Raw genomic sequence first — 21,313 nt, forward strand, 5'->3', positions numbered from 1 at the left:
AGAGAGAGGGAGGAAGGGTAAAAAGAGAAAGAAGGAAAAATATATGAAAAATATGTATATTATATATATATACATACGCACACATGTATACACATACACATGTATATATACACACACATAAAATATAAATATATTTATATTTTCTATAAATATACATAAACAGTCATGTTGAGAAATGCTAAATAGAGAAGAAAAAAATAGAAGATAATTTCTAAGGCAAAGTAGTAACAAGTAGGATGGTTGTGATTTCTGTGGTAATAAGGAAGGGCAATCACAGGAATGTCATGAGTAAGAAATCTCTCAGGTTGAGAGAGGTGAAGGATACTGAGAAACTCCTTCCCAGAAATGTGCTCGCTGTAACCCAACACCCACAGTTGCAGCTCTGTAGCTGGGCCGGTGGCTAGAAAGTCTCTTACGTGCATGTTTATGCTATATTTTGAAGGTCATGGAGAAGCTTGTGAAACGTGACTCTGGTTCAGGTGGTTTCAGTTCCCTGATGTCAGCAGTTCTAGAAAAGCAGACGCTGTCTGCTACAGCCATTTGGCAACTGCTGCTGGTGGCTCAGGAGACAAAGAGCTGCCCCTTGAACCTGCTCCTGGAGGAAATACGAAGGGAGCCTGGTGCCGATGCTTTCTTCCGGGCAGGTAAGGGACTGACCTCTGTTATGGGTTTGTTCCTACTAGAGAGTACTGTCAGTCTTTCCAGAAAATAGAGCTCTCTTATGGGGTCATCCACATCCCTACCATTAGAAGTAAGGACTGGCAATTTTGTTCAAGGACACAGGAGTTAGTAAACCTTTTTTTTCAGAATGCAGTAATGATTCTAAGATTATGTTCATTATTATACTCTGATTACAGTGGTGTTCACCATTTTCCTCACTGCCAACCCCAGGCAGGAGATAGTGAAATGTGTTCTCATTATGAAGAGTTGAATTGAGGAAAGGGGAAGGGAAAAGTGCTCGTAGTTTTACTAATGAATTTTCGATCCCCCCTCTCTTTCAGTGACCACCCCCGAAAGTGCTGCTTTAGAGACAATCCTGAGGCATAACAGGTTGATCCTAGAGGCCATCCAGCAAAAGATGGAGCTCAAGTACTTTACCGCAGAGGAAGAACACCTGGCAGAGACTGTGAAAGAGGTGTGGTGGCTGTAAAAAACACATTGACTTCTGAATTCCAGAGCATTCCACAGAGCTGATGGCTGGGGCTGTCTTCATTCCTAAGGGAGGAACCAGCCTCTGCGGAGTACCTGCTGTGTGCCTAGCCCATGCTAAGTTAATGCTTTATGACACCTTTGCTCTTTTAATCCTCCCAACTCTACATGGCAGTGATATTGTCACATTACAGGCAAAGGAGCTCGGAATCCAAGGGGTTATGTTATACGTCTTAGGTGCTCCAGCAGGTATGAGATAAAGTCAGGATTTGAACCCAGGTTCATGTGACTCAAACCTAGATTGATTCCATTTTTTCTAAACCTAGGAAAATCTCTGGGGGAGCCATGACACTATTCTCTAACCTGTTCAAGAAGGCAGCTTCTCTCAGATGAAGGAAAGGAAAACTGGTCTTATTACATGTTCTATTCTGGCTTCTAGAGAAAGCCAAGATAAACATAGATAGAACAAAGCTTTTGCCCATATGGGGTAACAAATAGTGCCAACTCATTTTCTGTAAGGCTTCTCGAAATGTGGCCAGCATCCCAGGAATACCAGGTGGGCTTTGGAGGAACTTATGGACGTCTAGCCCAGGATCATGCGCGATTTGAATAGGGAAAAATAAGAAAGGAGCATAAAATTAAATTACAGATTCACCTGTAGTGCCCTTTTGATCCAGATAGGCATGGAAGGTGTGCAGAAGGCTGATTTCTTACTCTGTTCATACAGGTGACAGCCTCACATTGTTCTCTGAGACGGGCAGAAGATGACACACATTTCTGTGGGGCTTCAGAGGAAAGATTCATCTGCTAGTCTCTCTCCAGCATGCCACATACTTCAGAGATGGGGCTTCTGCAGTTGATCAGTTTTAGCCTCACTAATTAGTCTCCTGCCTGCCTCCAGGGACATCAGGTTTATTTAGATAGACTTGAAAAGAGCAGAAATAAAATATCTTCCAAAATGAAAATTCCATTTGGCCATCTGTGGATGGTTTAGCTTTATTTTCTCAGTGTACTGACTCTTTCTGCTGATAGCTCTAACATTCAGAAAGAGGACAGCTTTGAAATAATATTCTTGGCCTCTTTAAAGCTCCTATTTGAACCTTCTTTAAAACGCTGAATTTCTGTGAAAGAAAATGATGTTGAAAAGGATACATCTAAGTATCTAAAAATATGAAGCCACTGATCGTGCAGAATTACTTCCAGACATCGAGACAATTATATATTATAAAAAATTATCCTGATCTTCAAGACAGAAACACCAACAACCAACTCCTGAAGTTGTCTAAGCTTTTAATATTTACATCTAAAAAAGTTATTTGGGTGTTTCCTAGTTTCTGAGAAGATATTTCTCTTAGTAAATGCTTTCTGCTTTCCTGGTTGTATCTTTGTGTTTGCATATTTATCTTGATAATGTGCTTCCTTTTTTATTTTGTTAGTTTTCTTGTTCTGTGGGAAAAACAGGCTCACTACTACATGTATTATAACAAGTATAAACTACTTATAAATGGAGCAATGCCTTCCTGGAATTACCTTTTTTTTAAAGTTGAAAACCCTGTAGAAAATCTGCTGAGATTAACCCCACACCTTTGTCTCCTGGAATTCATTTAGATTCTGAGCATTTCCTCTGAGACAACCAGCCCTGAAGCTTCCCTGAGAGCAGTGCAGAGTGGAGCCATGGAAAAATCAGTCTCGGCCACAGAAATATGTCACCTCCTGTGCAGTGTCCACAAATCCTTTCCAGGCCTGCAGCCTGTCATGCAGGAGTTAGCATATATTGGTAAGAAACGGGGTGCAGTGAGGGGTCCTATCAGGCCTCCCCAGGTTGTTTCTTTATTGAAGAAAAGAGGCAGCACTTCATGTAAGAGGTCATCCCCACCTTAAGGTAGTTATTCATTTTCTATGTTCTCAATACCTAAAAGAGTCATAAGACATAGATGTAAAGTGATCCTATTTGGTTTCATTGGAAAATAAAGATGACAGTGATATTATTTCAGAGAGTTTTTGAGAATCCCAAGTAGTCTCCAGTCTCCTGTAAGATGCGTGTTAGAAAAGTTATAAAGCAAAGTGGAAACGGAGAGTTCCCAGAGCCATGAGATTTCTCTGTTATGCAGGTTTCCTTACTGAGGAAAATGGAGAGAAGGAAACATGGAAGGTGAGTGAGAAATTTCACCATGAAGCCAATGACAAAGAAGATGAAAAGGCAGCAGAGCCAGCTGAAGAAGACTGCCAGTCTAGGGAACAAAACGATCCAGGAGAGACTGGTTCCTTGCCAGGACAAGAGAAAGACGCTTCTGCCTCTCCAGACTCTGCCAAGAAGAACTTCATCTGTAAGGCCTGTGACAAAAGCTTCCATTTCTACTGCCGCCTAAAGGTACACATGAAGCGCTGCCGGGTGGCCAAGAGCAAACAGGTGCAGTGCAAGGAGTGCAATGAGACCAAGGATTCCAAGAAAGAGCTGGAGAAGCATCAGCTGGAGGCCCACGGTGCAGGTGGAGAGCCCGATGTCCCTAAGAAGAAGAAGAAGAGGCTTCCAGTGACATGCGACCTCTGCGGGAGAGAGTTTGCCCACGCCTCAGGTACATTCCGGAAGGCGGAGTAACGGAGGATAGTAATTTTGGGTACTACAGTTTGGATTCTAGGCCTTGCCCCTAGTTGTGTAAAATGAGGGGTGTGATTGGGCTTAGAAAATAGAGCAGGTTCCTACAGAGGCAAAGTAATACTTGGAATAAAAACATGGGCTTTGGAATCAGCTCTCTGAGCTTTGATTTCCCCAAATATGTTAACTATGCACCCTTGTACCACCTATTTTGGGGATTGTTATGAAGATTTAAGGTAACAGAGCTAAACACCTAATACAGTGCCTGCAATAGAATTAGCACATGGTAATTTATAGCTATTATTATTCATAATAATAACCAGCCACTTAGTACCTGACTCTTAAGTTTCTGTGTACCAATTGTTTCTTGATAAACAAGAGTCATGGAAACCATGGGATGTATAGTCAGAATTGTTTTCCCTTGTCCCAGTTGCTAGATAAACCTAACGAAACATAACAGTGTGTTCTGTTTTCTTGTTTCTGAGTGACTGGGTCCCTATTTAAGGTGGGGAAGGCATGGGGAAGATAAACCCAGCATCACTTTGTGCCTTATCCACCCAAGAGTGAGGCCAGATGATTTTGGGGGTGCTAGCTGGGCAGAGGAGCGGTGTGGCCGTGTGCAACAAGAGACAGCATGGCCTGGCATTCTGTGGCTCATGCTGTGCCGCCTCTGGAGGTCTGGCCTGAGACTGCTCTTGGCATCCTCCTGCTGGGTTATAACTCAGGTTAATGGTGTCTCCTCTGGTCCCTGGCTCTGCGTCCCTAGGCATGCAGTACCACAAACTGACAGAGCACTTTGATGAGAAGCCTTTCTCCTGTGAAGAGTGCGGGGCAAAGTTTGCGGCCAATTCTACCCTGAAGAACCACCTCCGCCTTCATACTGGAGACCGCCCATTCATGTGCAAGCACTGCCTCATGACCTTCACCCAGGCCTCCGCCCTGGCCTACCACACCAAGAAGAAGCACTCGGAGGGTAAGCTGTGGAGCAGTGCCTCGGTTCTCCTGTGTGAGCTACCTAAACCCATTTGGAATTAGGCATGATATATCTGTCAAGTAAATTAAAAACAAAAACAATTCAAAATCTCTAGACACACGTACAACTGGAGATACATATGTGCACAGATATGCAAAGTACTTATGGGGAGAGTTTGTGAAGAGAGGCTGGCTAATGTAATATGACTTTATAGTTGTAGAATTTACTAACGCCAGAGTCCTTTGAGCTTTGGGGTGGAGTCAGGCATGAGAACAGCTTCAACTGAGCACCTACTATGGGTCAGGCAGCGCCAGGTGCTGAGTGCTAAGCTGGAATTTCTGTGACCACATAGCCTGTGGTCTAAGGAGGTGTGGGGAAGGGAGCATAGGGACAGTGACAGCACAGAGTATCAGTGGTAGAGTGTGGTGCATACCAGGGTGATACGGAGGAATGAAGAAGAGGTTTCTAGTCTGGTCAGAGGTGAATTGTCAGGGAAGACTTGTTGGAAGAGTCTGTGTATTGTTTGGAGCATTTATGTGTAAATAATACTGCAACCATCGTCCCACCTGGATTGTCACAATAGTCTCATAGCTGGCTTCCTTGCTCGTACCATTTCCCTAGATAGTTTTAAAACTAAACCATGTCAGGGTCTCTGCTCAAAACTCCACGATGGCTTTTCATCTCACTTAGTATGAAATCTGGAGTCTTTATGCTGGCCTACCAGACCCTCTATGATGAAGTCCCTGGTTCCCTTCTGACTGAGTCTCTTGTACTGTCCCCTCACTCACTCTTTTGTGCCCATTGCAGCTCCTGGCCAGGACTCAGGCTTCGGGGCACCTGCTCCAGCACCTTTATTCTTGCCCTTCCCTTTGCCTGGGACTCTTTCCTTCAGACAGCTCATGCTGCCCTTCCTCACCTCCTTCGGGCCTTTGCTCACACTTGACCTTCTCCCTGAGTCCTTTCCTGACCACCCTATGAGACCTCGGGCCCATCCCCGTTTCCCTGCATTGTTTTTCTCATGGCACTCATCATGTGATGTAGCTTCTACTTCAGTAACTTACTCTGTGCTCAGTCTCCTGTTGGAGTGCAGGCTTTGTGAAGGCCCAGCTGTTAGTCCTTCTTCCCACTGCCCCATCTGTGGAACTGGGGTACGCTTGGCAGGAGTACGCCCTTGGTGCATATTTGCTGGGTGGATGAATTTCTTGAGCACTATTCCAGGGGTGGGATTTTGTAAACATACACGCCCTGTTCACTTGGTGCTCACATCTTAATGGGAACAATGGACAATAAACAAATGTTTGTTGACAAATAAATGTTTCAGATAGCAGTAATTGCTGTGAAGAAACATAAAGCAGGGTGTGCAACAAGGGAATGGCAGGGCTGGGGTGGGCACTGTTTGTTTTACCAGAGCAGGCTTCTGAGAGGTGGCATTTGAGTAGAAACCTGTAAGAAGTGAGAGGTGGAGGCAATGGGGGGCCTAGGAGAAGAGCATCCTGAGTGCAGAGCCCTCCCCCAAGGGGGAAAGTGCTTTAGCTGCTGGGAGGAGTCAGAGTCAGTGAGGAAGGGCGTTAGGAGAGAAGGCCAGGGAGGCACCAAAGGCCAGATCTTGCAGGCTCTTAGAAGCCAAGGTAAGGACTTGCAGTTTTTATTTATGTGAAGTGTGTAAGTTTCTATTGCTGCTGGAACAATCACAAATAGCGGCTTAAAATAATGCAAATGTTTTCTCTTACTGTTTGGAGAATTAGAAGTCCAAAATGGGCCTCATAAGGCTAAAGACAAAGTTTCAGCAGAGTTTTTTTTTTTTTTCTGGAGGCTGTAGAGGAGAGTCCACTCTTTGGCTTTCCCAGCCTCCAGGGGTTGCCTGCATTCCTTGGCTCTTCGCCACGTCACCCCAGCCTCTGCTTCCATTACAGTGCCTCCTTCTTTGACTCTCCCTCCTCCCTCTTCCAAGGACCCTTGTGATTACGTTGGGCCCACCTGGGTAATCCAGGCTGATCTCCCCAGCACAAGATCCTTAACTCAGTCACATCTGCAAAGTCCTTTTACCAACAAGGTAACATAGTCACAGGTGTCAGGGATACAACATGAACGTCTTTGGGGCTGTTGTTCTGCCTACCGCAGGAAGCCTTAGGAGGGAGGATCTGGTTCACAGTTTCAAAAGTTGATTCTGGCCACTCTGGACAATAAACAGTCTTGTAGGGAAGACTGTAGTACAGAGACAGGAGGAGGCTATTGCAGTAGTCCAATATGCAGCTGATGTAGTTTTTAGCTCGAGTGGTGTTAGTGGGAGTTGTATAAAAAGTTTTTTCAAGTTTTGGGATATACTTTTGAAAGTGGAGGTATTAATAGCAGGACTCCTGGTGGATTGGTTGTGGGATATGAGGAAAAGAAAGGAATTAAGGCTTGGGGTTTGGGCATGAGCAATTGAGTGAATAATGCTGCCGGTACCTGAGATGTGGGGCATGTGTGTGTCTGGGTTGGGTATGATTAATCTGAGATGCTGTCAGACCTCCCAGGGGAGAGATGGAGCAGTGAGGAGTCGGATATATAAGTCTGCAGTTCTGGGGAAACGTGGGAACTAGGATACAAACGTGGGAGCTGTCAGTGTACAGAGGACGTAGGAGGCTCTGAGATAAGATCAGCTGGAGAGTAAGGATAGACAAGGTCAAGGACTAAGTCCCGGACTTTTCAGTAATTTCATTCTTGATTCAAGAAACCCTTTCTTTCCAACATAATCTTACTTTGAAGCCCAAAATGTGAAAAATGAAGCTGATTGCTCTGTCTGTAGTGAGCCCCAGGGCCAGATGTCTGGAGCTTCACCTCATTGACTGTCCCACTTCCACTCCTGGCCCATGAGGGAGTTTGGAGGTTCAGCTGCTCTAGTATTTTTATAAATGCCAGTTCTCCAGACTTGCCTTTTACCTGTATTTTCTAACCGTCTTTGGCAGTCTGGACATTATATTCTCATTATGTGCATGAGACTACAGAGAAACCAAGCAATATGTAATAGCTAGTCAGCAGAAGACTTTCATTCTTCTGTGAATCCACCCTTTGTGTGCACTTGCAGATCTACACTGTGTATGCTGCCAGGGGATCCAAACTCACATATTTCTGGGTGCAAGGATGTATCCATTTGCTGGGAGTAAAATGAGCTTTTCCTTACGTGTGGTGGCCTGAATGAACAGATGAGTTCTCTCTGATGAGAACTCTGTCCTTATTTCTGTGTCTGACCACACTCACACCTCTGTGTGATTGGCTGTGTTTGTGAGGCACCATGTGACAGGGTGGCTCATACCTTTCACCCAGTGTATTATAGATTGCCTGATGTGTTAATGTCATCTCCAAGAAGATATTTCCCTGATGTGTGGCTGGATTTTGTTTGTAGAAATGCCATAAATGAAGCTGGGTGTGGTGCTCGCCTGTAGTCCCAGCTACTTGGGAGGCTGAGGCAAAAGGATCGCTTGAGCCCAGGAGGTCACAGCACTCTTGCCTGGGCAATAGAGCGAGACTCTGTCTCTAAAAAAAAAATAGAAATGCCCTGTTTAGTGCCAGCTCTAATAAGCTCATGCATGTTTGCAGGAAAAATGTATGCATGCCAGTACTGTGATGCTGTATTTGCCCAGTCCATTGAGTTGTCCCGCCACGTGAGGACCCACACCGGAGACAAGCCATATGTGTGCAGGGACTGTGGCAAGGGCTTCCGGCAAGCTAATGGCCTCTCCATCCACCTGCATACCTTTCACAGTACGTACTAAGGTCACTCAGTGCTGGGGTGGTGCTGAGAAAGCAGGTAACAACTGTAACAGAGGTGTCACTCCACCAGACCCGGGCCCCACGCAGTGCCTTCCTCTCCCCTGTTCTGTAAGACCCAGAGTGAGTCCCTCGTTCCTGTTTCAGTAAGAATCTCATTTTAACATATCCTTGTGTGATGCTTATTTCTCTTTGGCCAGGCTGTTTCCTTGTCTTCCTTTTTAGCCCACCTGGCACCGTTTGCTTGACAGGCAAATTATGTTTGAAGGAGAGAGCCTCTATAACTGATGGGCTCACAGAGCGCTGGAATATTTCCATTAGTCCACCGAGCTTCTATTTTCTACCCCACCCTCTTCCTCCCACTCTCATCTTTTATCTGCCTTTTCCCATAGGAGCAACCCAGCCACTTTCTGAGTTAATGTCTGAGGAAGTAAGTGGTCCCTGGTCATGTTCCCTTAAAAGCCTCCTGCCCAGCATTCTCTTCCGAATGCCGTTATATTTCACCCAATTAGTAGAGTCTGACCCCAGCGCTGTCCCCTTCTGCCAGAACTGATACAGACACTTTTATTCGGCACACATGCACATACACACACACAGGAAGGTAAAAGGAATTCTGTGATTCCTCATTGTAGCTTCAGGAAGTCGCCAGTGTGGCATTTGGCTGGCCATATCACGTTTTCTTCAGCCTCCCTTGTTGCAGCAGGAGTGTAATCAGCACAGCACAGCAGGGGAGTTAAGAGCTTGCACTCTGAAATCACACAGGCTTGGACTGGAATCTTGACCCTGCCATTTACTTTCCTTGAGACTTTAAACAAATTTCTTTACCATTCTAAGCCTCTTATGCCCTTTCTGTAAACTACAGCAGGTAATAATGCCACCACTGTGGATTATTGTGAGAATTAAGTGAGATATCACATGTAAAGCATGAAGCTCCATGCCTGACATACAGGAAATGCTCAGTAAATGCCAGATATTATTATTGGTGGCAAGAGCAATCTTCTCAGGTGCCATTTGTCACCATCAAAGCTTGTCTTTTTTGCATGCCATGCACGTTACATGCCCTTTTTCCACACACTAGTTTCTAGCTGTTGGCAAATACAGTGTCTCCAAACATGCTTTGTGGCAGCATATCCAAGTCTGTCATCAGCCAGCCAGCAAGGACTTTGCCAGAGCTCCTGTGTCCCCAATATGTGGCTGGTCACTGGGTGGTACAGGAGGAGTATAAAGGGTGGCCCCAACCCCCTAAGGAGTGTACAAGTCTGTCCAAAAAACCCCAGTTACAATAGACTTACAGATGAGTGAGATTTGGCTTGGATTTTGATGTCCTCTTGACCTCTTTAAATGACATTCCGTTTTAGTCTTCCTTTCCTTGTAGCATTACGTGGGAGTCAAGAAAGGGGCAGAACATGATTAATTTTCAGAATGGAAAGGACCCAGAATACTTTGCCACTCCCTAGAGTATACCATCCATGGCAGGCTCAGCACGTGATCCCCTCTGTCCTGTTCCTTGTATGTTTCGTATGACCATGTCATTGCTTATGAAAATGCATCAAAATGTTTTAAAAAACAACGTAAAACTGAGATCCCAAGAATTCATGTCCACAGGCAAACTAGTTGCCTCTCAGAATTCCTACTAGTTGCAGTCAGTGCCGCTGCATGTCAGAGTTCCTAAATTAATCTGAATCAGTGTATGCGTGAGATTAAGCTTGTGGGTTGGGCCTTTCTTGTGGGCAAAGGATTTTACTCTTAAAACATTTCACTTTCTATTGTTTTAAGAAAAATACCAAAGTTTCCTGCCATAAGGATGGCAAATGAAGAATTCATCAATGCAAGCTTTTATTTTTGAGGTTTCACTCAAGAATTGTCTTATCCAATTAAACATGTAGTTCAGAGCATGGGCTTGGAAATGAGAGCTGCATTGTTAACCCAGTTCAGCCATTTCCTAGTTGTGTCCTTGGGCAAGGTACTAACTTTACACTCTAAACCTTGATTTTCCTAATCTGCTACATAGGGAAGATAATAGAACCTACTCATAGGATTATTAGAAGGATTAAGTGAGTTAATATACATAAAGTATTTAAAATATGCCTGTCATAGAGCACTCATTAAAGATCATCTATGCGAATGTGCTTATTGTTGACGCTAAAGTAAGAAACAAGGAAACATTCCTCTAGTCATAGCACTGATGACAAAGCAGAGTGTGCTGGAAATCTCTGCAGAGAAGTAGAAAATTCAGAAGGCCCATTGCAAACAGGAAGAGCAAGGGTGATACTCCCTGGAAAGGAATAAAATGGGATTTAACTTACAAGATGTAAAATGAGGAGTTGATCTAAGCTATTTGACGCTGCAAAGGTGGTTAATTCTAAAATCTTGGCGGAATCCCACCTCCTGGGACAAAGGTAGGGTTAGTTAGATCACTCCAGCACTGATTTCTGGTCTTGGAGTCTGTGACCCTGTGTGATATCTAAGCAGAGTCTTGAATCTGCTGCTGTACACAAAAACCAGCGTGTCACTGATTGCTGCTTATGGTGTTTTTCTCTCTCTGCCTCCTCTCCTGGATGTCTCTCATGAAACCAGACATAGAAGATCCTTATGATTGCAAGAAATGCAGGATGAGTTTCCCCACTCTGCAGGATCACCGGAAGCACATCCACGAGGTGCACTCCAAGGAGTACCACCCCTGCCCCACGTGTGGAAAGATCTTCAGTGCCCCTTCCATGCTGGAGCGGCACATGGTGACCCACGTCGGAGGGAAGCCCTTCAGCTGTGGGATTTGCAACAAGGCCTACCAGGTGACTTCGGGTGCCGCTGCGAGCTCCCACCCCAGTCCCTGACCTGCTCTCCCTTTGAGCTTCCCCGATTCCCGAGTCTGTGGCTTGTGCATCACATCTTGAACCCAGGGGGTGACAATTGTCTGATTCTCACAAAGAATGTGGCTTGTGGTTCCCATTCTCTGAGGCAATCTGGTCAGAGTGATGCAGTGGGGGAGCTTGAATTGGAGCGGAGAGGTCTTACAGCTCTCCTCTTATTCTAGCCTTGCCTTGAACTGAATATGCTTTTCCCTCCATGCTCACGTTCTGTAGGACCCGTCGACCCCATGTGTCGAGGGACATGAGAATGACAATGGACAGTGTAATACTGCCTGGAATTATCTTATTCAACACAATTATTGTTTGTTTGTCTTTTTTAACTTCCAGTGAAGGGCTTGGCTTTTTAACCTTAGAATTTGGCATGTAATTAAAGTGAAACCACATATAGAGCTAAAAAGAAGCCACATTTATCAGAAATTCTAAAACCACAGGGAAAAGAATGGTCATCGCTAGCATCTATAAGATTTGGGTGTAGGCAGAGAAGCATAACAGCTAATTTCAGAACGAACATTGTGCCAGGCCTGTGCTGTAACATTAGGGTTACAGAACCGAGACCTGGGTGTGAGCTCTAGGAGACCATCCAATTCTAGGGAGAGTGTTCTCAATGTTGCTCTGGAGCCTGGGAAGGAGAGGGACACCTGCTTATGGGGCAGAGACAGCATGTTCTCCTCCAGCAGGCTGCTCTGCTGGACCCCCAGGCCTCTGGAAAGCAGTGGGATACAGCTCGGTAGTGAAGAATTCAGATGTTATAGGTGGAAGGCCAAGGTTTGAATCCTGGTCCTACTAGTCACTAATTATGTGATTAGTCATCCAACCCCTCTGTGCCTCAGCTTCCACCTACTGGAAAGATGCTAACACCTCCCTTATAGGCTCGTTGTGAGGAGTGAGGCTGTGTGAAGGACTCGCCTGAGCCCTGTCCTGTGGTGGCCTCTCAGTGAACACACAGCCTTGTTCCCACCAGCACCAGCCACTCCTCACATCAGCACTCGGTGTGATGGGTAAGAGAGTACGATTCTAGATCCATAAGCCTACTTGAGAATGTGTTTGTCTCTCTCATGAGGGCCTTGTGAGTCCTCCAGCTTACTGGAACTTTGCTCAAACCTAACGCCTGCCTTGCCAAATTCCCTGCAGCAATTGTCTGGTTTGTGGTACCACAATCGGACCCACCACCCTGATGTGTTTGCTGCTCAGAACCATCGGTCTTCCAAGTTCTCGTCACTCCAGTGCAGCTCGTGTGACAAAACCTTTCCCAACACCATTGAGCACAAGAAGCACATCAAAGCAGAGCATGCAGGTAAAGTAAGAGAGTGGGGGCCGGAGAGCGGGAGGGCTTGATGACATGGCATCGGGGGACTGTCCAGAAAGCCTCACTTCCTGTACTCCAGCGAGGTGTGCTTTGGGAATTGCCCTTGTTCTGCCCCAGCACACCTGAAGGCTGCAACACTGGTCCGTTAGTAGCAGCAGCTTCCGTGGCAGTGGTTCTCCCAGACCTGGAAACCTAAAGCAGCACAAGCTCCTGCCAGCCCCTGAGTGAGAACCAGTCATGGCGCATGGGTAGGGGCCATCTCTGGGGGTAGGCGGGCCTGGGTAGAAATCCTGATTGCAACACTTGTCAGCTGTAACTGTGCGACCTTGACAAGTGACTTTTCGGAGCCTGTTTCTTTCTCTTCAGAATGGCAGTCATTACACCCACCTTGCTAGTAAATTTGGGGATAATCACAACAGCTATCAGTTGCAGAGCATTTCCTATGTGCAAGGCACTGTGTGAAGCACTTCATATGCATTTTCTCTTTTCATTCTCACAGCATCTTTCTTTGCATTCAGGCAGTCTGGATGCAGATCTGATACTCTCTGCCACTAGATCATTTGAATATACCATGGGTATAAGCTCCCTGGCACTTGGTAGATGCTTGCTAAGTATTAGCCATCACCCCTACTCCCAGCCCTATTACTCTGCAGCCTTGGAGAGCCGTCATTTTGTTCTTTCCTACCGTTTCTCTCTGTATGCGTTTCACAGATATGAAATTCCATGAATGTGACCAGTGTAAGGAGCTCTTCCCCACGCCAGCGTTGCTGCAGGTTCACGTCAAGTGCCAACATTCAGGTCAGTGCTACCTCTAGCGTGCTCCTAGGCTAGACTGCCCAGGTGTGAATCTCATCTCCACCGCTCACAGCTCTGCAACCCAGGCCAAGTCACTTCAGTGACTTGTGGCTCAGTTTCTTCATCTATAAAATGGGAATAGGTATAGTACCTGTCTCATAGAGTAATGTGAAAAACTGAAGGCCTAGCACCAGTAAGATCTCTTAAGCATTAGCTATGAGTGTTGTTGTTAATGCTATATTTCATCAAATTTAAAATGCCAGTTAAAAATAAATAAAATGCCAATTATAAGATGTTCCAGTTTTAATGAACCATTAAGAAAAACTGCTGCCACTTAAACTGTGCTTTTTCATCACTTAGAATTCATGGGTTATTCTAAGTGCCGTTTTGGACTTAATTTGACATAAATTTTTATCATGTCATTCTGTGTACATAAAAAGGAAAGACACAAGAAATAAATCGATGAGGAGAGAAGAACCCAGCTCCTTGGAGCAACGCTCAGTTCAGATTGTCAACGTGCGTGTTTTCCCCACTGTTTGGTGTGCCATCAAGAGCACTGGTGATGGAGCGCACACAGTACGAGATTCCATCAAAGAACTGAGGCTGCTGGTTTTGGTTTTTGAGTGTTATGTAAAATTAGTCTACTTTTGATTCCTGCTTTGGGAATGTAGCTGAACTTTCATCACTTACTTCCTCCCTTCTAAGCCATTTGGTTCCTGTGAGTTAAAAACATGCATCATTCCCGTCTTAGGGATTTTCTTCCAAGCCATGGGCACTCACTCTGCAAGTCTTGATGCTGCCACTTTTGATGTTCGTACGTGCGTTGACAATTGCACCCGACTGCCGCCTAGCCCACAGCAGTCGTAAGGTGCCATTGATCCTATTTCAGAGATATTAAAATGTACTTCTTAGAATTGATGAAATACAGTATCGTCAGCATCATTATCTACAGCTGAATGAATAATGGGCTTCAGCAGGACAGGTTTAGCCTGAATCTAATGTTAATGAAACTGCAGTGTCAGGGCCCCTCGCTTGCATGGGACTCTTCCAGGGTTCTGTGTCTAGTTCTGTATCTGTCATTTTACATTATTTTTGTTAAAGAAGTCCCCCCCCCCAGTTGTACAAGCTTCAGGTCCCACAAAACCTGGATCTGCCTCTCTGCGTCAATCCCCATTGCTCCTTCCTCTCACCTCTCCCTGCTCTAGTTTCGCTCAGTCATTCCACCACAGCCCGTCCCTTCTCTCTCCCCTCCTCTAGGGTCCCAGCCATTCAGGTGCCTGTACTGTGCGGCTACTTTCCGCTTCCCTGGAGCCCTGCAGCACCACGTCACCACGGAGCACTTCAAGCAGTCGGAGAGCACCTTCCCTTGTGAGCTCTGTGGGGAACTCTTCACCTCCCAGGCCCAGCTTGACAGCCACTTGGAATCTGAGCACCCAAAGGTGATGGGCACTGAAACCCAGGCAGCGGCCTCCCAGGTGGTGCAGGTGATTCTGGGGCCTCCGCTATACAGAATGCTGGCATGGGGATCCTGAGGCTTCTCTAGAGGTGGCTCTGTGTCACCGTCCTTACTCTTTGGGGATCTTGTAGAGAGTCTCTCTTGGCCTCTTACCAAACAGGTCAGAGAACTCTAGCCTTCTGGTAGTCTCATGCAAAATGGCACCTAGGTAGAGAGAGCCTGGAACACGAATTCCAAAAGAAGCAATTGCCTTGGTTTCCTCATCCCAATTCACACACTCACCTACCTTCTGAGGAACACTGTGGGATGCAATGAGAGTTGCAGGAAACGCTGAGAGGACACATGCATTCTTTGCTGGGCAGGGACCACTGCAGTTGAACACTTGGGTGGCTCCTGCGCTGGATGTAGTACACTTGGCACGTGTCTAGGCCTCGCACTTTTCCCGGGCTTCAGGACAGAGCTCGATCCAGCCTCTCTTTGTTTCCCTGATCCTCTTTTACTCTTCCCATCTTCTCCAGAGGAGCTGGGCAGGAAAGGGAAAGAGACTCAGTCCTGTCGATTGTCAGTGATTTGTGGGTAGGCTGGAGAGGAGCTGTAAACAGACTGAGGTTTTACTCTGTTGCATTATCCCATTGTCCTGTTGCATAGATCCATCACTGATAAACTGTGTGCACCCCCGGGGGGCAGAGGGGAAGTCAGGCAGGCAGGACCCCAGTCACATTCCTGCTGCCGTAGCACCAGAGCTGCTCTGCTCTTAGCTCTTATCATTTTTATATATTTTAGGGTTCTTATATATTAGGGAATATGTCCTCTGGGAACAAAGCAGGTGATCCCATTTCTAAAAGGGAAAGACAGTTTGAAAACCAGCATCCTGGATAATCATGAGCACCACAGTTGATCTCCGTGCTCCCTAGCACTGAGAAGGTGCCGAGCTGGGCTTCCTGGCTTGTGCCAGCTTTGCACGCTGGGCTGGTTCTCAAGAGCGATGTGGCTGTGTCTCCAAGGCACACCGGTTCAAAGATGTCGAGGGCATCAGGCGGTTCTGGGGTTTGCAGATCTGAAGCATCACTTGGAGGTTCGGGCAGGAACTGGGTGTGCCTAACCACAGAGCAGCTCTCCTCGAGCTGGGAAGGTCACCTGTAACAGATCCTGCAGACGTGGAAGGGCGTAAGAGGCCTGCGGAGGACGGAAGGGAGGGGGCGCCTGCTCTGCCGGCCTGGTGAGCCCCGAGAATGAGTCCATAGACGTCACGGTTCCTCCACTCTCTTTCCTCCTCAGCTCTGTCCCCAGGTAGCCTCCAGGGAAGGCTGTCAGCCTGCCAGGTCCAGAGACGCCACCCTGGGCTTCTGGTAGATCACCCCATTTCTGTGTTTCAGTCGTGAGACTGTCCACCTTCAGTAGCATTCCCCTCACACGGCACTGACTTCTGCAGTGTCATCCTCGAGACGGGAAAACCCAGTGTGAGACGCGGAGCCAGCGTTCACCGGGGTGTAATCACAGAGTCCGCGCGCCCCGAGATGGCGTACTGAGTGAAATTATAGCAATTTAGGGCACAGAGTTATTTAAATTGTTTGCCTGCCTTCTCTTTTGCATCACTGGTGTGTTAGACTTGCCTCTTCCCATTAGGCACATGTAATTGCTCTCCTCAGGTGAAAACATAAATATCATCATTACGGCATGAGATGAAAACCATGTGAATTCTGGGGAGCTGTCGTGAACACTGCCCAGAGCAGCCTCCTGCTCTTTCCCTTTCAGGTGATCCACACCCCAGAGCCAGTGGCCGCGGCAGAGCAGGTGATCACTTTGGAGGAGACCCAGCTTGCAGGGTCGCAGGTGTTTGTGACGTTGCCGGATTCGCAGACGTCTCAGACCAGCTCTGAGCTTGTGGCGGTGACTGTGGAGGATTTGCTGGACGGCACCGTGACCCTGATCTGCGGTGAGGCCAAGTGAGTGCTGCTCGTCCGGTGGAGGGGTTCCTGCCTTTGCACCAGGGAGAAAGCTCCGCAGCCTGCCCCTGCCTTCTGTCCCTGGCTGTCCTGAGCGGTGAGCACCTTAGCTTAGCAGCAGCCAAAACCGTCTCACTTGGATAAAAGAAGCTTCATTGTTCTCATAGAACCAATGGTGTCTGAGCCGCCAACACCACCACCACCACCACCATCCTTCGTGGCAGACAAGCCTCTTTCCCCACAGGCCCGAGGCTTTAGCCTGGGTGACACTGTCCATCCCCACGTAAAGTACAGCTTCTGAAACAGAGTCTGAAAGAGCCCTGGGATGGGAGCTGGTGACCAGGGCAGCCAAGGGGCTGCGATGTCCTGACAGCACCCAGTGAGCAGGATGGCAGTTAACTGAGATTTGGCCCACAAAGTGGGGGGGCAAACGCTGCCGGTGCCTCTGGCCACTGAAAAATAAAGAAGTGCCAACAGAACGTCCAGGGACCTCGGCCTTGAGCGTACTTGGCCCCTTGCTAACTCCTGTCGTCCTCCTCTCTACTCGGGTCCCCTGTACCCAGTGGCTGCGCCCCACACCCCTGGTGGTGGCAGTGGGGCAGGCAGCCATGTTAACAATGCAGAAAGCCCTCGTCTCCATGCCTAGTCCCGCCATGGCCATTGTCGGCCTTTCCCCAAACAAAGCCTTTGGAGAGGTGTCCAGCTGCAAAGAATCTGCCTTTCCAGGATGTTCTTCATGGTGTTCGTTACCTGAGGGCTGGTTTTTACATCCCCTCTGCGTCATCCTCTTCCTCTAATCAAAGGCTAACTAACACTTCTGCCCTACCTGGAGGCTTGGCTTGCTCCCTCCGGAGCATGTGACGTAGCTAACGAAGTGGCACTGGCAGGCAGTCCTGTCGGCCACAGTCACCCTGGCTCCGTCTCTGCCACCAGCATCCGTGCCTAAGGAGTGGCCTGTTGTCTGTGCTCCCCCCGGCTGCCACACTTGCTGCAGGCCAGCGATCCTTTGGAGTCTGAATTTCACAAAGCATTTTATCTTCAGTTCCTAAAATATAATCTGATAATTAATGGTTTGTGGAATCCATTATGAAGTGCAATTAGATGGATATAGGTTCCCGCCGTTTGGAGAGAATGACTAGCATTTATCTTCTTTTCCTTCCATGCCAAAAGGTGGAAATCTGCTGGTGCGGTGTTTACATACCAGGCGGGGCTCCTGCCACGCTGTACGGCTTGACCCCTGCGGAGGGGCGTGCCCCCTTTGGTCACTCGCCCCCAAGCCGCACTGGCGGAGATAAGCCCCCCCCCCCTTCTTTCCAAGCTCGTTGCCTCTACGGAGGCAAGGGCTTCAGTGCTTGGAGCTTTTATCGCTGCCACACACTCAGGTCGTACCCTGCTAGAAGAGCACAACATAGAACCTGAACACCGACCAGCATGTTCTCTGGCTGGCCATCCAGACTGGCTTTGTGTGAGCCGCCCGATGGTTTCCACCACAAGTTCCAGCTCTAGGCAGCTCGGGCCTGTCCTCCTGCTGATATGCAGATCACTTGAGCTTGACAGTTCAGGGCTCTCCCCATTCTGCACCGAATGAAATTTTTAAAGGAGAGTCAGCCACAGAAGCCAAAAGCTGACCAGAAGATGGTGCTCAAACCTTTAAGACTTTGCCTCCATGTGAAGGCCTCACTGTTTCTACCAAGGCTGTCCCTGTCTTCTTAAGCCTTTTCAGTCCTGTGAGCTGTCAGACCGGGAGAGCTCTTGATCTGCAAGTGGCAAAGTGGCACTGACTCTGCCTGTGGCATCAGATAAGGCCCACTGAAAGACAGTGGGTGGCACATGTTGACGGGGCGTTGGTGCCAGGCCCGGTGGCCGAGGATGCAGCTCTTTACGAGCCAGGGGGTGGTGGCTGGGAACTGCAGTGAGCATCACTAAAACTTCTTCCAGCCAAAACATAAAATCAAGTGCTGAGGGCTTATAGGAGAAAGTGATTTTAAAAAAAAAAATCTTCTGAATAAAGAGAGCTGAAAGTTTTAAACCCAAGGGTCAGATCCTTTCAAATACTGAGAAGCTTTCTCGGGTTTCTGGTAGATACCCAGATCGTGGCAGGACACTTGTGACTTGCAGCGTGCCAGGCTGAGAGCGAGCAGAGAAGCCACGCGTGCTGCAGGGCCCCCAGACGCGCTTGCCCAGGGCACGTGCCGTAGGAGGAGGCACACGCCGTGCTGGTCCTGGTCAAGCATGAGCGGAAGGTCCGTCCTAGATCAAGTGTTTGCTCTGAGCAGGCCTCTGCGTGGGCCAACTGCGAGTCTACAGTGTCCCTCTCTAGAGAAGCCCAGGCGTGGATTTTATCGGCAAGACCTTTCCCAGTTCTACTCGGCCATTTTATTCCTTTTTCCACTTCTACCCTGGAGAATTGCTGCCACAGAGGACGTTGCTAATGTGGTGTCCTTAGCCCACACCACTTGTTTCGTTACGGCCCCCATGTCTGTTTGCTTGTTCCATGCCCTCGTTCGTGGTCTCCGGGCTGAGCTCTGGGCCGTTTGTGGTGGCATGGAGAAGTCTGCGGGCTTCTTGGAACACATGGATTTGTTCAGTGGATCCCCAGACTTTGTCTGCTCCCAGAGCTCATGATCCAGTGCTAGGGAGGACAAGCAGGCAGATTGCAAACCGGAGTCTGCCTCTGTGGGAATACTGGGATCGCAGGTAAGTGAGATAGCAGATAGGTCATTCAGGAGAAAAAGGGTTACCGCAGGAAGATGAGACTCTTACTGTCTAAGGATGTGAGCCGAACCTGGAATCAGAGGGGCAGAGACAAAGGTCTCTACTCATTTATTTTATTAAGCCTGTCTCTTCTGTCTCAGAAGCTGTGCTGGGAAAACTCTGAGCCCCGTGGGTACCAGGTTCTGTAGTATGAGTACTGGGTCCCCCTGGTGGTTCATGCCTCCTGAAGAGGAAGTGTTCTGGCTTGCCTGCATCGCCCCTCAGGCCAGGGCCCCGATGCTCACAGGCTGAGGGACAAGACGAGGTCGTCAGACAGGCAGTGAAGGGAGAGACAAGTTCTCCATTCTCTTCTTGCAGGCTCAGCCAGGTGGGACTCCCAGAATCGGGGGGTGGGGGGGGAGCGTGAGCGGGGCCCTGAGTTCCTCTCTCACCCCAGGGGCTGTTGGCGTTGTAGTCACCAGAGGCTGGTGACATCCTGACGGTGTGTGAGGGTGCCTTTAAATCTCACGTGCTTGAGAATGGCAGAGGGGTGGCAGAAACTGCTGTCCGTACACAGAGTGGGCAGGTGGTGCTAGGGACACACTCAGCGTCCCTATTAAGGTGGGCTGGCAGCTGGCCCATGATGAAGGTGGTGCTGGGGTGCTTTCCTCAGTCCTCCCGAGGGAGGAAGCAGCCGCCCTGCCCTGTTCTGTTTGGCCTAGCGTATCCCAGAGATACTGGGAGGTAGGAGGAAAAGGGGAATAAAAGAAAGATTTGGGGGTGAAGGGAGTGTCAGAGGCAAATTGATCGTTGTTTTGTTGCCATGGAAACCTTGGGGATGGTGGGCTTAGCAAAAGCTTGGAAGCACGGCTGACACTCAGAAACTTGCCACTGCGGCTCGGCCTGTAAGGAAGGGAGAAGCTGTCTGTACTTTTGGAGTACATTGTTGAGGAAAAAAGTCATTCTCTGGGCTAATTTAGATTACTTCTAAATTGTGGAAATGTTCGTAGTTTCCTTACCAAGGCCAGTCTCCCCTGCTTCCGCCCATGGTCAGGACAGCCAGTCCCCACATGATGCTGTGTAAATTGCATTACAAACCATATTCATGTTCAACTTGCACTAATCTGTATAAATAAAATATGTACTTTGAAAAACATTGTGCTCTCTGAGTTTCAAAAAGGCTGTGATGTTATAGACCTGCGTCCTCATTGGTTCTGGGCAGATGTCAGCTGGGCACAGACTTCCTGGGGGTCATTGTGTGTCTTCAGGCCATCGTGGCCTAGGGTGGAAGGGGACCCTCCTATCTTATGGAATCTCATTTCCTGAACCCTCTTTCCAGGGAGTGAGTGTGGGGCCGGGTTTCAGAGCACAGGCTTTGGTGTCTGACCTGGGCACCTCCAGCTGTGCCACCGTGTAACTGTGCAACTTTGGGTGAGGTGCTTACCCTCTCTGGCTCCCCGCTCCCGGCCATACAATGGGGAAAATGAATGTACTTACCCACAGTATTGCAGTATGAATTAAAAGCCTGGATTTAATGAATTTAGTTGGTATTAATAAAGTCCTTTGCATACTGGTCAGCCATTCCCTGCATTCTCTGTCGGTAGAATGTTCATTCTATACCTTTATGTGTCTCTCTTCTTCCTCACTCTGAATCCTTTGGGATCCTTATAGTGCCCACCGCTTTTCATTTATCCCTTAAATCTCAACTGCCCCCAGAGCACAAAGTGCTGAGCAGATCGCTATAAAATAAGCAGAAACCTATCCCAGTGAACAGCTGA

At 47.9% G+C, this 21,313-nt stretch overlaps 2 protein-coding genes across 3 annotated transcripts in view; both read left to right on the forward strand.

Annotated features, from left to right (window-relative positions):
- Window positions 1-20,691, forward strand: part of ZBTB40 (zinc finger and BTB domain containing 40) — a 72,572-nt gene extending 51,881 nt beyond the window's left edge. For both annotated transcript variants that reach the window (XM_075994841.1, XM_075994845.1), the window contains 11 exons: window positions 443-644; window positions 1,002-1,135; window positions 2,758-2,926; window positions 3,261-3,725; window positions 4,512-4,718; window positions 8,298-8,462; window positions 11,046-11,260; window positions 12,470-12,632; window positions 13,356-13,442; window positions 14,697-14,923; window positions 16,651-20,691. In XM_075994841.1, coding sequence (XP_075850956.1) covers window positions 443-644; window positions 1,002-1,135; window positions 2,758-2,926; window positions 3,261-3,725; window positions 4,512-4,718; window positions 8,298-8,462; window positions 11,046-11,260; window positions 12,470-12,632; window positions 13,356-13,442; window positions 14,697-14,923; window positions 16,651-16,845 — 2,229 coding nt within the window. In that variant the 3' untranslated portion in view covers window positions 16,846-20,691. The remainder of the gene's footprint in view (window positions 1-442; window positions 645-1,001; window positions 1,136-2,757; window positions 2,927-3,260; window positions 3,726-4,511; window positions 4,719-8,297; window positions 8,463-11,045; window positions 11,261-12,469; window positions 12,633-13,355; window positions 13,443-14,696; window positions 14,924-16,650) is intronic.
- C1QA (complement C1q A chain) overlaps window positions 1-21,313 on the forward strand; it is a 383,888-nt gene that overhangs the window by 269,527 nt on the left and 93,048 nt on the right. The gene's annotated exons all lie outside the window — the stretch shown is intronic.

The sequence above is a fragment of the Microcebus murinus genome, chromosome 2, assembly GCF_040939455.1.
Source record: "Microcebus murinus isolate Inina chromosome 2, M.murinus_Inina_mat1.0, whole genome shotgun sequence".
In the NCBI taxonomy this organism is placed as follows: Eukaryota; Metazoa; Chordata; class Mammalia; order Primates; family Cheirogaleidae; genus Microcebus; species Microcebus murinus.